The sequence below is a fragment of the Tiliqua scincoides genome, chromosome 7, assembly GCF_035046505.1.
Source record: "Tiliqua scincoides isolate rTilSci1 chromosome 7, rTilSci1.hap2, whole genome shotgun sequence".
Taxonomy (NCBI): domain Eukaryota; kingdom Metazoa; phylum Chordata; class Lepidosauria; order Squamata; family Scincidae; genus Tiliqua; species Tiliqua scincoides.
The window spans coordinates 73,021,156-73,035,487 of NC_089827.1; the positions used below are offsets into that span (position 1 = coordinate 73,021,156).

Sequence of the window (14,332 nt, forward strand, 5' to 3'; positions counted from 1 at the left end):
CAATGCAGGGTCCCAGGTCTGCAGAATTCAAAAGATTAATGGATAATGTTTATTAGGCACATTTTTAAAAAATACAGTTTACATAATTATCTGATTGCCATAGGTAACACTGCCCCCCCAAATATGTTTCTTTTCTTGAACTCTACTATCATTCACAAATCATAATAGATCTTTGTCAAGACACTGTTTGTTTTTTTTACCCATAAGTCATGTTCTTTGTGCCAAATTACTTTGCTTCCTCCCTTACCCACTACACAAAGGTAAATATTTTATTAGCAGCTGTTTTCATGTTAAACCATCTGCGGAAAATCAATACTTTCTTCCACTCTTATGTACTGGAAATAGGCTAAGTCATGTTTTCTTTGTTTAAGAGCTCACAGGAGCAAAAGAATAACCTGCCTGCTTCCTTAGAAGCTGATTGACAAACTGCAAATACCAGGAGAATTCTGACCCACCCACAGACCAAGATTCCAGTGAGATCCTCAGTCTTGCTCCTAGGTAAGCACAGCCCATTGTTTAAGGCTGAACACAAAGAAGGAAAAGAGAAGTCATCTGAATACATAAGTAGATTCAACTATGTATAGCATACTGTTGATTTTGGGGGACGAATGCTGCTTTAAAGTACTACTTATCTTCACCCCCTATGCCATTGCAACCTAATTTTTGATAAGTCACCACAGGGTAATAGAAAGATCAGATAACTAATTGCCTCAAGCCCCCAAGGCTATTCGAAAATCAGTATGGCAGCTGCTCATTACCCTGGAAAGAGCTCAGCTCCCGCAGTTTGCAAGCATGTGTAAATATAGGGAGATAAATGCTTGAGGGTCTTTTTTCTGGTTATTATAAATTAAAAATAAATAAATAAATATCTTTCTAGATCTCCTTTTTAAAAAGTTTGGTAAACCTAGGCAGGTCTCGATGAAGTGCCGTTTAAAAAAGTGGGTCTTGGTTCTTAAAAAGTTTGGGAACCACTGTCCTTAGTAATTTGTATATCTGTTTGCAAACAGAAATTAAAAATAAACTAACACCAGACCCAAGAAACTGTCCCTGCAAAAGGCTGCCCTGAAACTCCCTATCACCCTAACTCCGAAGGAAGTGATCAGTTAAAACACACACACCTTTGCACAAAGATAAATAAATTCTTCTTACCATACGAAGCATGTTGCTGGATGGGGGGCTCACCTTGGACCGAAAATCATTGTGTATCTTCAAACAGTTCTGTATAAACTGTTGATCTTCTATGTCCGGCAAGGACGTTAGATCATAAGTATAACCACAAATACAGAAATCTAATACTAAGTGAAATCCACCAAGCAATCTGAATTTCATAATTCTTCTGAATCTTTGGTTTCTTCTATATACAGAGATACTATTATATGTATAGGATGCTATTTTTTCATACACATACTTCCAGTGGCATACTTGAGAGTGGTGCTTGTACTTACTTTAATACTGTCATAGGAACTGTTTGGAACGAGTTGCTTCAGTCCCGGAAACATGCACAGGAAATGGTTTCTGCATTCAGGACTGCTCAACCACCACCATCCCTTGTTTAGACAACCCCAAGTATAGTATTTTTTACCTTATGCATAAAAAATGTTTTTCTTCCATGATTTCTGGCATATGACAAAGCTATGGCCAGTGCTGACAACCTATCAAGTTCTCCCATTAAGAAGTTCTTAACGGGGTTTTCTTCAGAACTGTTGGTTGCATTTTGTCCACAGTCTTTTCTTGCAAAATCAATTTTTTTCTTTTGAATGGGACTTACATTTTATTTTGTTCTTCAGTAAAGATGTAAATAATACTGCACAGTACTACCTCAGAGAGAGAGAGAGAGAGAGAGAGAGAGAGAGAGAGAGAGAGAGAGAAATTTGGTTTTATAAGACCAATTTTGGCCTAGATTTAATTATGCCTAGTGCTTGAAAGTCAAAGGGTGATCCCGCATCCTCCATACACAAAAGCTCCTGTTGGCTTTCCCAAAAGACAAGACCTGGCTTGTAGTGGATTGTACTCTTTGGAGTCAGATACTCTGTAGAAGTAAACAGTGGAATAAAACTCTTCTTGGGAGCCAATGGTTTTGATTTTTCTGGTAGCAAGTTTCCAGAGGACTCACAGCCCAATCCTACGTGGGCCAGCTGTCATCACAGCACCTCTTCTGCTGGTCCTGACTGTCAAAAAGCAGTCACTGCCAGTTGTAAAAGATGCTCTGGCAGCATGCTCAGTAGTGTGCTGCTGGGGTGCTGGTGGAAAGGCTGGAGCCTTCCTGCTGGCCTAAGTGGATCCAGAGCCACCTGCCTCCAAAGGTGGCAGGGGACAGTGGAACAGGGGCAGGGAAGGCTGAACGATGTAACAATGTGGCCGGGGATAAGGCCACAATCTGGGCCTTTCCCAGACCCAATCCTGCAGAATGGGTTCATGCGAACCCGCATGAGCTATTTAGCAAATGTACATCCGATCAGACACCCCCTGCACTGTGGAGCCTTATCCCCAGGTAATTGCTCCCTGACCCAGAGGAGACTTCTTCAACTGCATCCTTGCAGGATGCAGTGGTAGCCATTATGGTGCTGCTGCATTGGCGAGTGTAGTGGAATAGCGGAAGATCTGGCAAGGAGGTAGAATGTGGTGTCCACAGTGCCCCTTGCTCTAAGTAAATGCAGGGTTAAAGCCCAGGTGGTAGCTGGGGGGTGTGCTGCACAGCTGCAGCCACTAGAGGCTAAAGTGAACCTGGGAGCACATAAACAGCACCTGGAGGAACTAGTGGGGGTGGGTTGTAGAAGGAGTGCAGGTTGGAGGCAGGTGAGGTGACTGACTGACTGGGCTTATTGGATTTGGAATCTGACCTAGGACTGTGACTTGGCATATTGACTTTGGATTTTGACTTGGATACCCTGACTGATTTGACTGACTTACCTGGAACCTGACCTCAGATTGTAACTTGGCTTATTGGCTCCAGACTCTGAATTGGCAACTCTCATTGATTGGACTGGTTTACTTGGAATCTGTGGACTGGAACTGGACTCTTTGCTTGCTGCACTGGTGAGTTTCACAAGGGAAACTAATCAGCCTTAAGTGGGCACGAGGCCCAGTGGGGAGGAGCTGTGGCAAGACAGTGGGTTGGTGGGGGGTGGGAGAATATGATTGGGTTCTTAGTGTACATGCTGGCTTCTAATGTAGCCAAGCATGGATTTGGCTACTCTTGGGATCAGCGACATAAGACTGTACTAGGCCAGGGAGTCTTTAGGCAAAATGATCTTGAACAAGCATTCTCAATGTACTGTTTTAGAGCTGTAGCCTATATTTTACAAGACCAACTCTGATGCCCCTCTTTGCTGGTCCCACTCACCCTCACATAGGCTCAGGATGCCTATGGAGAACAAAACAATCATGTGTGTATATTGTGGATGAAGTTGCTTGTGAAAGTCATCTTGTCAGTACCACAGATGGAAGGAATTTGGGCCAGGCTCTACCCTAATTACAGGACCTGCCCTTACTCTGAACCACTGTTACTATCCTTGATCAGTGAAGAGTTGTGCAAAACTCTACAGTGGCAGGATTGGGAGAAGCTTATGTGCATCTGGACACAGGTATGTTTTCTCTAGCCCAGGAGACTGGAGATCAATGATCTGACGTGCCAACAGAAGTACTGCCCTACTGATTAGGTACAAGGGCCAGGCTGATAATATAGACACCAGGCCTGTTAAACCAGGGGCTTAACAGGCCCCTGTCTGACAACTGCAGGAATTGATGTGCCCAGTGCCATTACTTTCTGGCCTGGAGAAGGGTTCTGAGGCATATGCACATACATAGCTAGTTCACTAGATTGGGCCCCAGCCAGACCAGGGTTGATCCCAGGGTTCAAACCCTAAAGTGCCTGATATACACCCTGCTCCTATGAGCAAAAAAGGCCCATCTGATATTGTACATTGAATGTATTAGATAGTATGATGGGATGGCCTGTCTATGCATCTAGGTGACGCAGATTGCATCCACGGCAGATTGTGGGGTGACCTTCACCCCAAGTCTGCTGCCATCTTCCTCTAACGTGCTATGGATGTGAGCCACATTGATCTGGTTTCCAACTGCTAAAAGCGAGCCAATGGATTCAGGGCCATGCCAATCGTGTGGTATGATAGGTACATAGCTACATATTTGATAATAACATTTATTTTTCTGGTTTTAAAATATCCAAGAGACTACTAGTGACCAAATAAACAGTCTATAATTTTATACAGTTTTAACAGCCCAGTCCTATCCTCTGCCCGTCCAGTGCATGCAGTTCCACTGTAGCAGCTATGGGCAGACCAGGAAACAGACAGCCCAGGAGAGGTAAGTGAAGACATTTTACTGGCCCCAATGGTCTTACCAGACTTACACCAGTTCTTTTGCTAGCATAAGTCTGAAAAGCCTCTGAGGGCAGATCTGGGTCAGGAAGTGAGGATAGGATCCAGTGTGTGTGGCTGCCACTGAGATCCACCCCTAACCATCCCTCTGCCCCAATTTGCCCCCTGCTGCCAACTTGCTGGTGATGGCAGATGTTCTGTCACCTATACACAACCTCTGGGGCTTTGTGCTAGTGGCAGCCACCTATAGAAACAGCAGAGTGCTTAGCAGATCATGAGATCCACCAGTGTAAGGCCCAGACAAGATTGGGCCATAAATGTCATACAAAACAATGAAATTAACCAAATTTTAAAAACAGTAACTCAGGATAATAATCTGAACGTTCATGCAGATGTGCTCTGTTTGGATATTCAGGAAATGTTATTTTCTAGGTTACATAATATCATATAGATCATTTTTGCAATTTAAACCAGGATAATACTGTTGTAAACAGTAAGCAGCAACAAAGGCCAGAAACAATAACGATGGTCTTAAAACCAAAACAGCAATGCAGGATTGATCGCATATAACCCGGTGCTCCCAGGGTGGAAACCATCGTGTATAGCCTGTTTAAAAAAAAGGGGGGGGGAGCACATAATTTTTAACGAGCAATAATTTGTTTTTGAAGCAAATTTAAACTATAAAATAGAACTGCAATACATACGCTTGCTGTTGTCATTATCGCGCTGAGAATTTCCTGGGACAGGAAGAAGAAATGTAATTAACAAGTAAATAGACTTTTAAGAATATTAATATTTTTCCAGGGTTCTGGTGATGGTGACAGGGGTGGGGAAAAGGGTGGATCAGTCCCAGGAGCGTGGTGGTTTCCTGACCCCCCCCTAGGTTTGATTTGCCTTTAAGGATCAGCTTGGCCTTGCACCAGCCCAGTGGCTTCTAGGGCTTACTCCGGGGCAAGGGGACAAACTGAGCTCTTGGAGACCTTCAGCAGCCAAAACTCCCCTGTGGGATACAGCAGAGCCTGCCCCACTGCTGTGCTTCCACAGGGGGAGTTAGGATTGGGCCATAAGAAAAAGAGTAGGTCTTTCCAGTGTGAACATTGTTCAGCCCTTGTTAGAATGCCAGACAGCTTAATTTTTATGTTTGACCCCAAGCGATCCAATGTCGGTGAGGATTAGAACCTTTGGTTTCATAGTGGGATATTTTTGAAAACAATACCAACTATAGTTGACAAGAAGAACTATATGTTGGCAACCTTCAGTCTCGAAAGACTATGGTATTGCGCTCTGGAAGGTGGTTCTGGAACAGCATCTAGTGTGGCTGAAAAGGCCAATTCGGGAGTGACAATCCCTTCCACACTGGGAGCAAGTGCAGTCTGTCCCTGGTCTGTCTCCCTGGCTATGGGCCTTCCTTCTTTGCCTCAGACTGTTGGCCAAGTGTCTCTTCAAACTGGGAAAGGCCATGCTGCACAGCCTGCCTCCACGCAGGCCGCTCAGAGGCCAGGGTTTCCCACTTGTTGAGGTCCACTTCCTAAGGCCTCTTGCAGATGTCCTTGTATCGCAGCTGTGGTCTACCTGTAGGGCGCTTTCCTTTGTTGATTAGCATCCTAACTTCTTTCCCACTTTTAATAGTTCCCCAGTGAAAGTGAGGGACTGGGAGCTGGGGTAGTTACCCCTCTTAAAGTTGACTCTCAGAGGATGATTATAATCTTGAAATTTTAGTTGGACAGAATTTCTTCTACTGGACAACTATGTCCTTTTGTGCCTGTATGTGCATATATGTTGTTTTTCAAATTCTTTTCAAAAACTGCACTCCACCATTCCCCCTTTGGGGAACAATATCAATTAAAAACATTAATACTAAAAAATACCACAAAACACAATAGAACACACCAGTAATTGAAAGACGATCCAGTGGAGGAACACAAAGTGAAACAAAGTAAAATAAAAATACTGGCAGGGAGGAAAGACAGTTGCACAAGTACAAGGCAAGGAATTTTAGGGGCCACCACTAAGAAGGCCCTCTTGCACATTGCTACCAACTGTAACTCAGATGGCAGAGGACTATGCAAGAGCTACTAGCTCCATGATTATGATGTACAAGTAGATTCATCTAGAAAAGAAGACAATTTGTTTATGTACTATGTAACCCAGCTATGTAGTAACTTCCTATGAGATAGCAACTTACAAGCGTGTTGCAGCACAGACTTGCCTCACTCACTTTGCGCACGTAGTTAACCATGAGCCACTCTGTGTGTTCTTGCAACTATGCACAGAGTGCCTACAGGTTTTCTGGGTTAGAACTGGGAAGGTGCATTAGGAGGACGGATCAGAACATGTTCATGCACCTCCTTAATTGTACCACCGGGCAGGGGAGCGGATCAGACGGACTGTCTATACCAGCATTTCTCAATATTTGTCCCTTGCCGTACCACTTCACACAGTCCACCTATTGGAAGTCACTGGAGATATTACTTCCAGTTACTTGCAGATTGGGAAGCCAGAAGTGACACAACGAACACCAGTATGTGGCTTAGGGCACACAGGAGGGCATTTATCAGCACATGAAAAGTGCACCCAGGAGCTTTGCTCACTCAGCCCGGCCTCCTACCGCTGCTTGTGTTGTATTGCTGGTCTCGCTGTGAGGCGGCAGAGGTCTGGGTGTCCCGTGAGGGGGACCAGATGCAAGGGGCCAGATGCAAGGGAGGGCACCAGGATGAGGTCTCTTGTTATCTGGTGTGCTCCCTGGGGCATTTGGTGGGCCGCTGTGAGATACAGGAAGCTGGACTAGATGGGCCTATGGCCTGATCCAGTGGGGCTGTTCTTATGTTCTTATGTGAGCACCAGCAGACACCACCTCACTTACCACCAGAAAAACAATGGCCTAAGCTGGGCCATAATTTAATTTTTAATGAATTTTTGCATCATTCGGTTGTATACTTACGACAAAGTTTATTTTCACACATGTCTCCTTCCGAGCAAGCACTACATGGCTGTCCAGTTTCATAAGGCCTCCTTGGGTTGTTGCCACTAAAGAACATAATTTTCAGAATGTAATAAGGCACTTATTACACACAGCTAAGCTGCATATTAAAATACAAGCTACTGCAGCACATTTATTTACTGTGAACCCTTGATTCAAGACAATTGTTTTCCATTAAAATGAGTCGTATATGTTTTACATGTGCATATCTCCACTGACTTTGATGCATTTGGATTTAATGGACTTTTGGCATCAATGGAACCCCTCTCCCCCAATCAGTCAGTTAAACTGAAGGTTTGCTGTATTCAGCAAATGGAAGTTGCATCATCACTATGACTGGGGAAAGGAGGTGAAACCCTCTGCCAATAGAAACTTTTTCTTCCAATTAAAAATTGTGTGGGGTGAAATTGGGATTGGAAAAATGGCTGCAGCTAAGTACTTAAGCCCCTGTATGAATCCTCAAGGTTTCAGCCTGCTTTAGACTCTCCCCTGCACTATTTATTTCAAAGACCAACCCCCCCCCCAAGAACTGTTTAGGCAGTAAGGTTCATATCTAGTTTCCCCTTGTTTTTATTGTAACAGACTAACGTGGCCAACAATATGTAAATAGGAACAATCCAATGGATGCATGTGTGTCAGCAGAGAACACACAAAAGCAGGGCCTAGGAGAGGGGGGTAAAGGGGGTAATTTGTACCAGGGCCCAGGGTCAAAAGGGGGGCCCAGGAGCCAGAGGAGTGGGCCTAGAAATTTCCTGGGATCTGACATTTTCCTATCTACTCAGACTTGTTGCCCGTATGGGATGCTGGGGACACTACTGATGCCACATGGGTGGGTAGACCTGGGCTCCAAAGACTTATCTAGCTGTCTCTGCCCTCCCTCACCCTGCTTCGCCCCCCCTGCCCTGTTCTGCTCACCCATCACCACCCTCCCCTGCTCTGTTTCACCCCCACCCTTTGCAAAGGGGTCACAAAGAAACTTTGTCAGTGGCGTCACTAGAATTTGCGTCACCCCATGCAGTGGGCGGTGCAACGCCCCAGGTAGTGGGCATGGTGGTGTACCATTGCCCCACCCCCACTGGTTTTTTTGCCGTACCTTTTGTTAGAACACAGATATTTCAATGTGGTTTGTTTCATTGCATTCTTTGTGAAATTACACATTGATTGATATATAACATGATAGGATTATTCCTCCAAATTCTGATTTTAGTGATTTTGAAAACTTGTAGAATCACACACTCCCCATGTCAACTTACTAGCACCTTATTGCAGCAGTTCTCAAACTTTTAGCACTGGGACCCACATTTTAGAATGACAATCTGTCCAGGACCCATTGAAAGTGATGTCAGAAGTGACATCATCAAGTTAATTAAAATTAATTACAAATAATTAAATTAAAATAAAAGAAATAATTATAATGATTTCTATATTTCTATTTCTAATTTATAAAAAATTATAAAAAAAAATTTTTTCAGCAGGGGGAGAGTAACTGGCCCACCTCACCCCAGCGGTGTCTGTTCTAGTGGCTGTCTGCTGGTATTCACTTGCATCTTTTTAGATTGTGAGCCCTTTTGGGACAGGGAGCCATTAGTTATCTGATTTTTCTCTGTAAACCGCTTTGTGAACTTCTAGTTGAAAAGCAGTATATAAATACTGTTAATAATAATAACAATAACAAAATAAGGGGAGCCAGTCCTGTTCCACCAGGCGAATCTACTCTGAAGTAAGTCCCATAGTGGTCAATGGGGCTTACTCTCAGGAAAGTGTGGGTAGAATTGCAACCTGTGAGCTCAAGCCTATGAATGTCTACTCTGAAGTAAGTCCCATAGTGGTCAATGCAGCTTACTCTGTAGTCTGCCTGCAATAACCCCGCCCCCCCCCAAAAAGAATCAGTAAGATTTCCAGCCCTCCCAGTGCCCAGTTTAAAGTTCTTCTGTTTCAAGCATATCAATACAAAGACCCAGCTGGCTTTACAAGTGCAAAACAGAAAACATTCCCCTTACCAGATCAAGCCTCTTTTTTGTCCTTTTTAGTGGGGGGGGGGGGAGGAGGAGGCTGCCTTCTGGAGCATTTGTTGCACTTCAGCTCCATTCAGGGACCATTCTGGTATCCTCACATTCCGCTTTGCCTGGCCTGACCACCAGCCAAGGCACATCTGCCTACTCATGAGTAAACGTGAGGCTGCTTTGCTTTCCCTAGGGTTCAACAGACTGCAGCTGGGGGGGGGACCTCCTTCTCGGGTGTTTTTGGGGGTTGCATTCATTGGATCAGGACCATTCTGATGTCCTTCGAGCCTCTCAGCCTGCCTGGACTAAGGCAGGTTCGCCTACTCATGAGTAAACGCAGCCACATGGCTTCTTTTCAGCCTCAGACTCACAGCTGGGAGGGGAGAGCTTCTCAGGTGTTTTTGGGGGGCTGCATTCATTGGATCGGAACCATTGTGGTGTTATTGGATTCCTCTCAGCCTGCCCTTTCCGATGGACTATGGCAAGTACACCTACTCACAAGTAAACACGTGGTACGGCTCACTTTCACTTTCCATTGGGCTCCATGCATTTTTTTCCTTCGGTTTTTTGGTCATAACTTTTGAAGGAAAGGAGCTATTTCACTTTTGTTTTTTGAATTGCATTCCGCTGGGCATTCCACATCCAACGGTGTATGACATGATGGGGTAGCTCCTAATGCTGCAATTTTAGCGCATCACCCCCCCAGGCGTGTCACCAGGTGCGGCCCGCAGCCCCTGGCAACGCCACTGAACTTTGTACCCCCGATAAAATTCCTCTCAGAGGCCCTGCACAAAAGAACATTTCCAAATTATGACTGCATTTAGACAGTATAAACTGTGGTTTCATGTTCTAACAATAGAACAATGGGTTCTATTTGAGCTTCCATAGTGACAAGCTATGGTTTAGATCTGCTTTGGCTTCCCATCTGCTTTAGGACTCAGCTTCAACAGTTCACACCTGTTTTCATGGTGCAGCAGCCTCTATAGGCGGAGCAATGGCCTAACAGTACTTTGCCTGTGGGCAAAGTATTATTCAGACATAATAGAAATTTCCATGAACTATGGTCACAAAACCCTTCAACCAGAGACGTCAAAGTCTGGTTTGTCAGCCCCAAACAAATTATGGTTTTATGCAGGCTAGGGTTCAAAACTAACATAAAAGCAGAGTTTAATTAAACAAGTTTCAGTATATCTGAATGCCTAGTTAACTTGAATTCACTCTGAAAGATGTAGGGATGATGGGCATTAGTTTAGATGGTTTTTTGAAAAGATTAGTCAACTTCATGAAAGAAAGCAGTATCAATGGCTTTGGAAAGCCATGTTCACAGAGGGGCAGAACAAGGGATGGCCAGAAACTTAGAAACAATTTAATTGTGAATACCTATGCAATTATCTGGATAAATAACTTTGGTATTTTGGAATGCTTTCGATATTCCAGTGTGAACACAAATTTAGATCAATATAAGTTCTCTGTATAATTGGTTAACTTACGCTGGACCATAATTGCACACAAAGTTTTCAATATTTTTGTGACGACCCAGATTATGGCAGAAAACAACAGCACAGCCAAGTTTATAAGTAGTATCCCATACAATCTGAAAAAAAAAATCAGATTTATTTTACAAAATAAGACATAATCCGTGCTAAATTTCCATTGTCCCCAATAGTTTCTTCTTACACCTGTTGATTCACATGATCTACGAGTTCTTGATGTTTTACTTCAAATAAGTAGCAAACGGGAACAAAAGTTACCTGAGTATACCGACCACATGTTCTTGAGCATGTGTTATTCTGGTAATTATAATAAGCTACCTCCGAGTGCCATGAATGGATTGAGTTAGTAGGATTAAATGGACGTCTGAAGGCATTTCCAATCCACAGATTTTCTCCAGGGGGATTAAATTGAGGATCAGGATGGGAGCTTCCTTTTAGCTTTCTGAACGGGTTATGTTCAAAAACGCATTTCCTGGCCCACGCTCTAGCTGTTCTGGCTAAAGCTAGATCCCAAGTCTGCAAAATATAAAAAAATATTGTGCGCAGTCTTTTTATTGTACAATTATAACAGCCATCTCCTCCCACTGCCAGCGCCCAGGAATCAATACTCTGCAGTTCAAATGAAGGACTGCTTCTGCCCCTGGTATCTTTACCAGCCACCAAGCTCTGAGTCCATCTCCAGTTCCTTCTGCCCTCAGACAGCTCAATCCTAAGTGGGTCTACGCAATGGCAAGTTCAATTATGTTCAATGGGGCTCAATCCTCACTGGCTGCAATCCTATCCACACTTTCCTGGGAGTACTCCCCATTGACTATAATGGGACCTACTTCTGAGTAGACAGGCAGAGGAAAGGGCCTGGAACCTGGATTGTATTACCAGTTGCCAGAAGAGTGCCACACACACAACCAATGTATCCCTCAGCTGTATGGATTATGATTTTTCATTGCACACTGCATTGGGAACCAATGTTCCCAAGCAATAGGTGTGGGTTGCAAGTGCTTGCGCGCCTCACAGATGGTGGAACTTTTCAAAGGATTCCAGTAAGGAGGCTCTACCTCCCCTGCCTTCCTACCCACCACAAGTCCCTGGTGCACACATCATGGTCCTCTGTTGTGTTACTCTACAGGGTTGGCTGACAGAGCACCTGAACCAGCCCACTGGCTAAGAGCCCAATCCTCTGAATATCTGCTCAGAAGGCCCATTATAGTCAAAGGGGCTTACTCTCCAGTTAAGTATGGATAAGATTTACAGCTAAAACATGAACTAAGGCTGAAATCCTATCCATGCTTACCTGGGAGTAAGCACCATTGACTATAATGGGGCTTACTTCTGAGTAGACATGCATAGGTTTGGGCTCTGTGGCTGCAATCCTATGCTCACTTTCCTGGGTGTTATCCCCACTGAACACAATATGACTTACTTCTGAGTAGACATGCATAGGTTTGGGCTCTGTGGCTGCAATCCTATGCTCACTTTCCTGGGTGTAAGCCCCACTGAACACAATATGACTTACTTCTGAGTAGACATGCATAGGTTTGGGCTCTGTGGCTGCAATCCTATGCACACTTTCCTGGGAGTAAGCTCCATTGAAGACAATAGGACTTACTTCTGAGTAGACATGCATAGGTTTGGGCTCTGTGGCTGCAATCCTATGCACTTTCCTGGGAGTAAGCCCCACTGAACACAATAGGACTTATTCCTGAGTAGACATGCATAGGCTGGAGGAGAAGTTCATTATGGGTTACAAGTCATAGTAGGTATGTGCAAGCTCTTGGTTTTAGAGGCAGCCTGCCTCTGATTGCCAGATGCAGGGGAGGGCACCAGGACTCAGGTTGTGCCTGTTATCTTGTGTGCAACCTGGGGCATTGTTGGGCCACTGTGAGATACAGGAAGCTGGACTAGGTGGATCCATCAGGATCCAGCGGTGCTCTTCTTATGTTCTTAGGATTGGGCTCTGTGGCTGCAATTCCATGCACACTTTCCTGGGAGTAATCCCCATTGAAGACACTGGGACTTACTTCTGAGTAGACATGCATAGGTTTGGGGTGTGAGGCTGAAATCCTTCTACTGTACACTTCCCCAGGAGTAAGCCCCGCTGACTGTAATGGGACTTACTCCCGAGTAGACGCCTAGGCTTGGGCTCCGAGACTTCTTGCCCAGGGCTGGCGAAGGCACTGCGCACAGGAGGACCCCTCGCCCCCGGGCTCACCATGTAGCGCATGTTGGCGGCGGGCGGGCGGACCCGGGCGCGGAGCCGGTTGTGGGCGTCCAGGCACCGCCGGATGAAGCGCTTGTCGCGGATGGTGGGGTAGTACCCCTGGCGGGAGTCCTTGCCGCGCCCGGGGAGCCCCAGCGCCGCGCACAGCAGCAGCAGCCACGGCCGCATCCCCGCCGCGCTCGCCCCGCCCCTCAGGCACCCGCGCCCCGCATTGGACGGCAGGGGTGACGTCACCCTCGCCCCGCCCCCAGGATGCTCCAACCGCCTCGCCTGTGCGCGTGCAGCCTCCGCGCGCCTTCCCTGCACTGAGCCCGCTGCGCCCCCCTCTGCATGTCTACTTAGGAGGGAGTCCCAGTGTGTTCAGTGGGGCTTACTTCCGGGAAAGTGTGCGTAGGATGGCAGCCTCGCAGCCCAAGCCTATGCATGTCTACTCAGGAGTCAGTCCCATTATAGCCAACGGGGCTTGCTCCCAGGAAAGTGTGCCCAGGATTGCAGCCACAGAGCCCGATCCTATGTATGTCCACTCAGAACTAAGTCCCATTGTGTTCAATAGCCAACCTCTGCATGTCTACTCAGGAGTAAGTCCCAGTGTGCTCAGTGGGAGTTACTCCCGCACAGGCACAGCAGCAGCACCTGGCAGCCTCCTTCGCACCCTGCAGGGGGTGGCTCCCCAGTCCCCTCCAAAGGCAGAGCACCCCTCGACCCTCCTTCAGTGTCTTCCCCCAGAGCCCAGTGGCTGTGCTGCAGTGACTGGGGAGCTCCAAGGCACCCAGGCTTGCAGGCAACCCCCGCATCCCATGGCAGGGAGTTCCGCAGACCCCTGATGCAGTGCGGCCCCCAGCCCTGCAGGTGCGTCCTCCACCCCCCAGAGACAGGGCCTCCCCCAGTCTTGCAGGCTTGAAGGTGGCCCCCACGTTCCGTGGCAGGGAGTTCCACTGTCCTGACCCATTGAGAGTTGGTGCCCGAAGCACTTCTGTTGGTTTGAGCAAGTGCTGGGTTCAAAACAAGCCAGAATGCAGGGACTCTGCTTGACTGCGGGAAGGTCCTGCTAACCCACTTAATCCATTTCTACCCAAGGTTTCATATACACAGCAGGGATCAAATGTGTACACTCATAATAATTTATTCTATCATCAACACCAACAAGAAGCTGATGGAACATACCAAGATCCAGGTCTACAGAGTATGCGTCCTGAGTACACTTCTGTACTGCAGCGAGTCATGGACTCTTCGCTCACAACAGGTGAGGAAACTGAACACTTTCCACATGCGCTGCCTCCGACGCATCCTCGGCATCG

The 14,332-nt window shown here is 46.2% G+C and overlaps 2 protein-coding genes across 2 annotated transcripts in view; both read right to left on the reverse strand.

Moving 5' to 3' along the window:
* Positions 1-14,332, reverse strand: part of LOC136657584 (glioma pathogenesis-related protein 1-like) — a 32,288-nt gene that overhangs the window by 7,490 nt on the left and 10,466 nt on the right. The window contains exon 2 of the mRNA XM_066634504.1: positions 1-18. This exon is cut by the window's left edge and continues 228 nt beyond it. Coding sequence (XP_066490601.1) covers positions 1-18 — 18 coding nt within the window. The remainder of the gene's footprint in view (positions 19-14,332) is intronic.
* LOC136657421 (GLIPR1-like protein 2) lies at positions 4,177-13,207 on the reverse strand. Its single transcript, XM_066634275.1, has 5 exons — positions 13,026-13,207; positions 10,814-10,917; positions 7,282-7,367; positions 5,045-5,077; positions 4,177-4,946 (listed from the first exon to the last, which is right to left on the reverse strand). Exons 1-5 carry the CDS (start codon positions 13,200-13,202, stop codon positions 4,774-4,776), a joined length of 573 nt encoding a protein of 190 aa, XP_066490372.1. The 5' UTR covers positions 13,203-13,207; the 3' UTR covers positions 4,177-4,773.

Bases quoted from the DNA above. Each gene is read 5' to 3' on its own strand.
- LOC136657421 (XM_066634275.1), bottom strand. From the start codon at position 13,202: ATGCGGCCGTGGCTGCTGCTGCTGTGCGCGGCGCTGGGGCTCCCCGGG. The intron at 7,368-10,813 runs GTAAGTTAACCA...TATGTTCTTTAG, and splicing joins GTGTGCAATTATGGTCCAGC to TGGCAACAACCCAAGGAGGC. The intron at 5,078-7,281 runs GTAAGTATACAA...TTCCTGTCCCAG, and splicing joins GTGTGAAAATAAACTTTGTC to GAAATTCTCAGCGCGATAAT.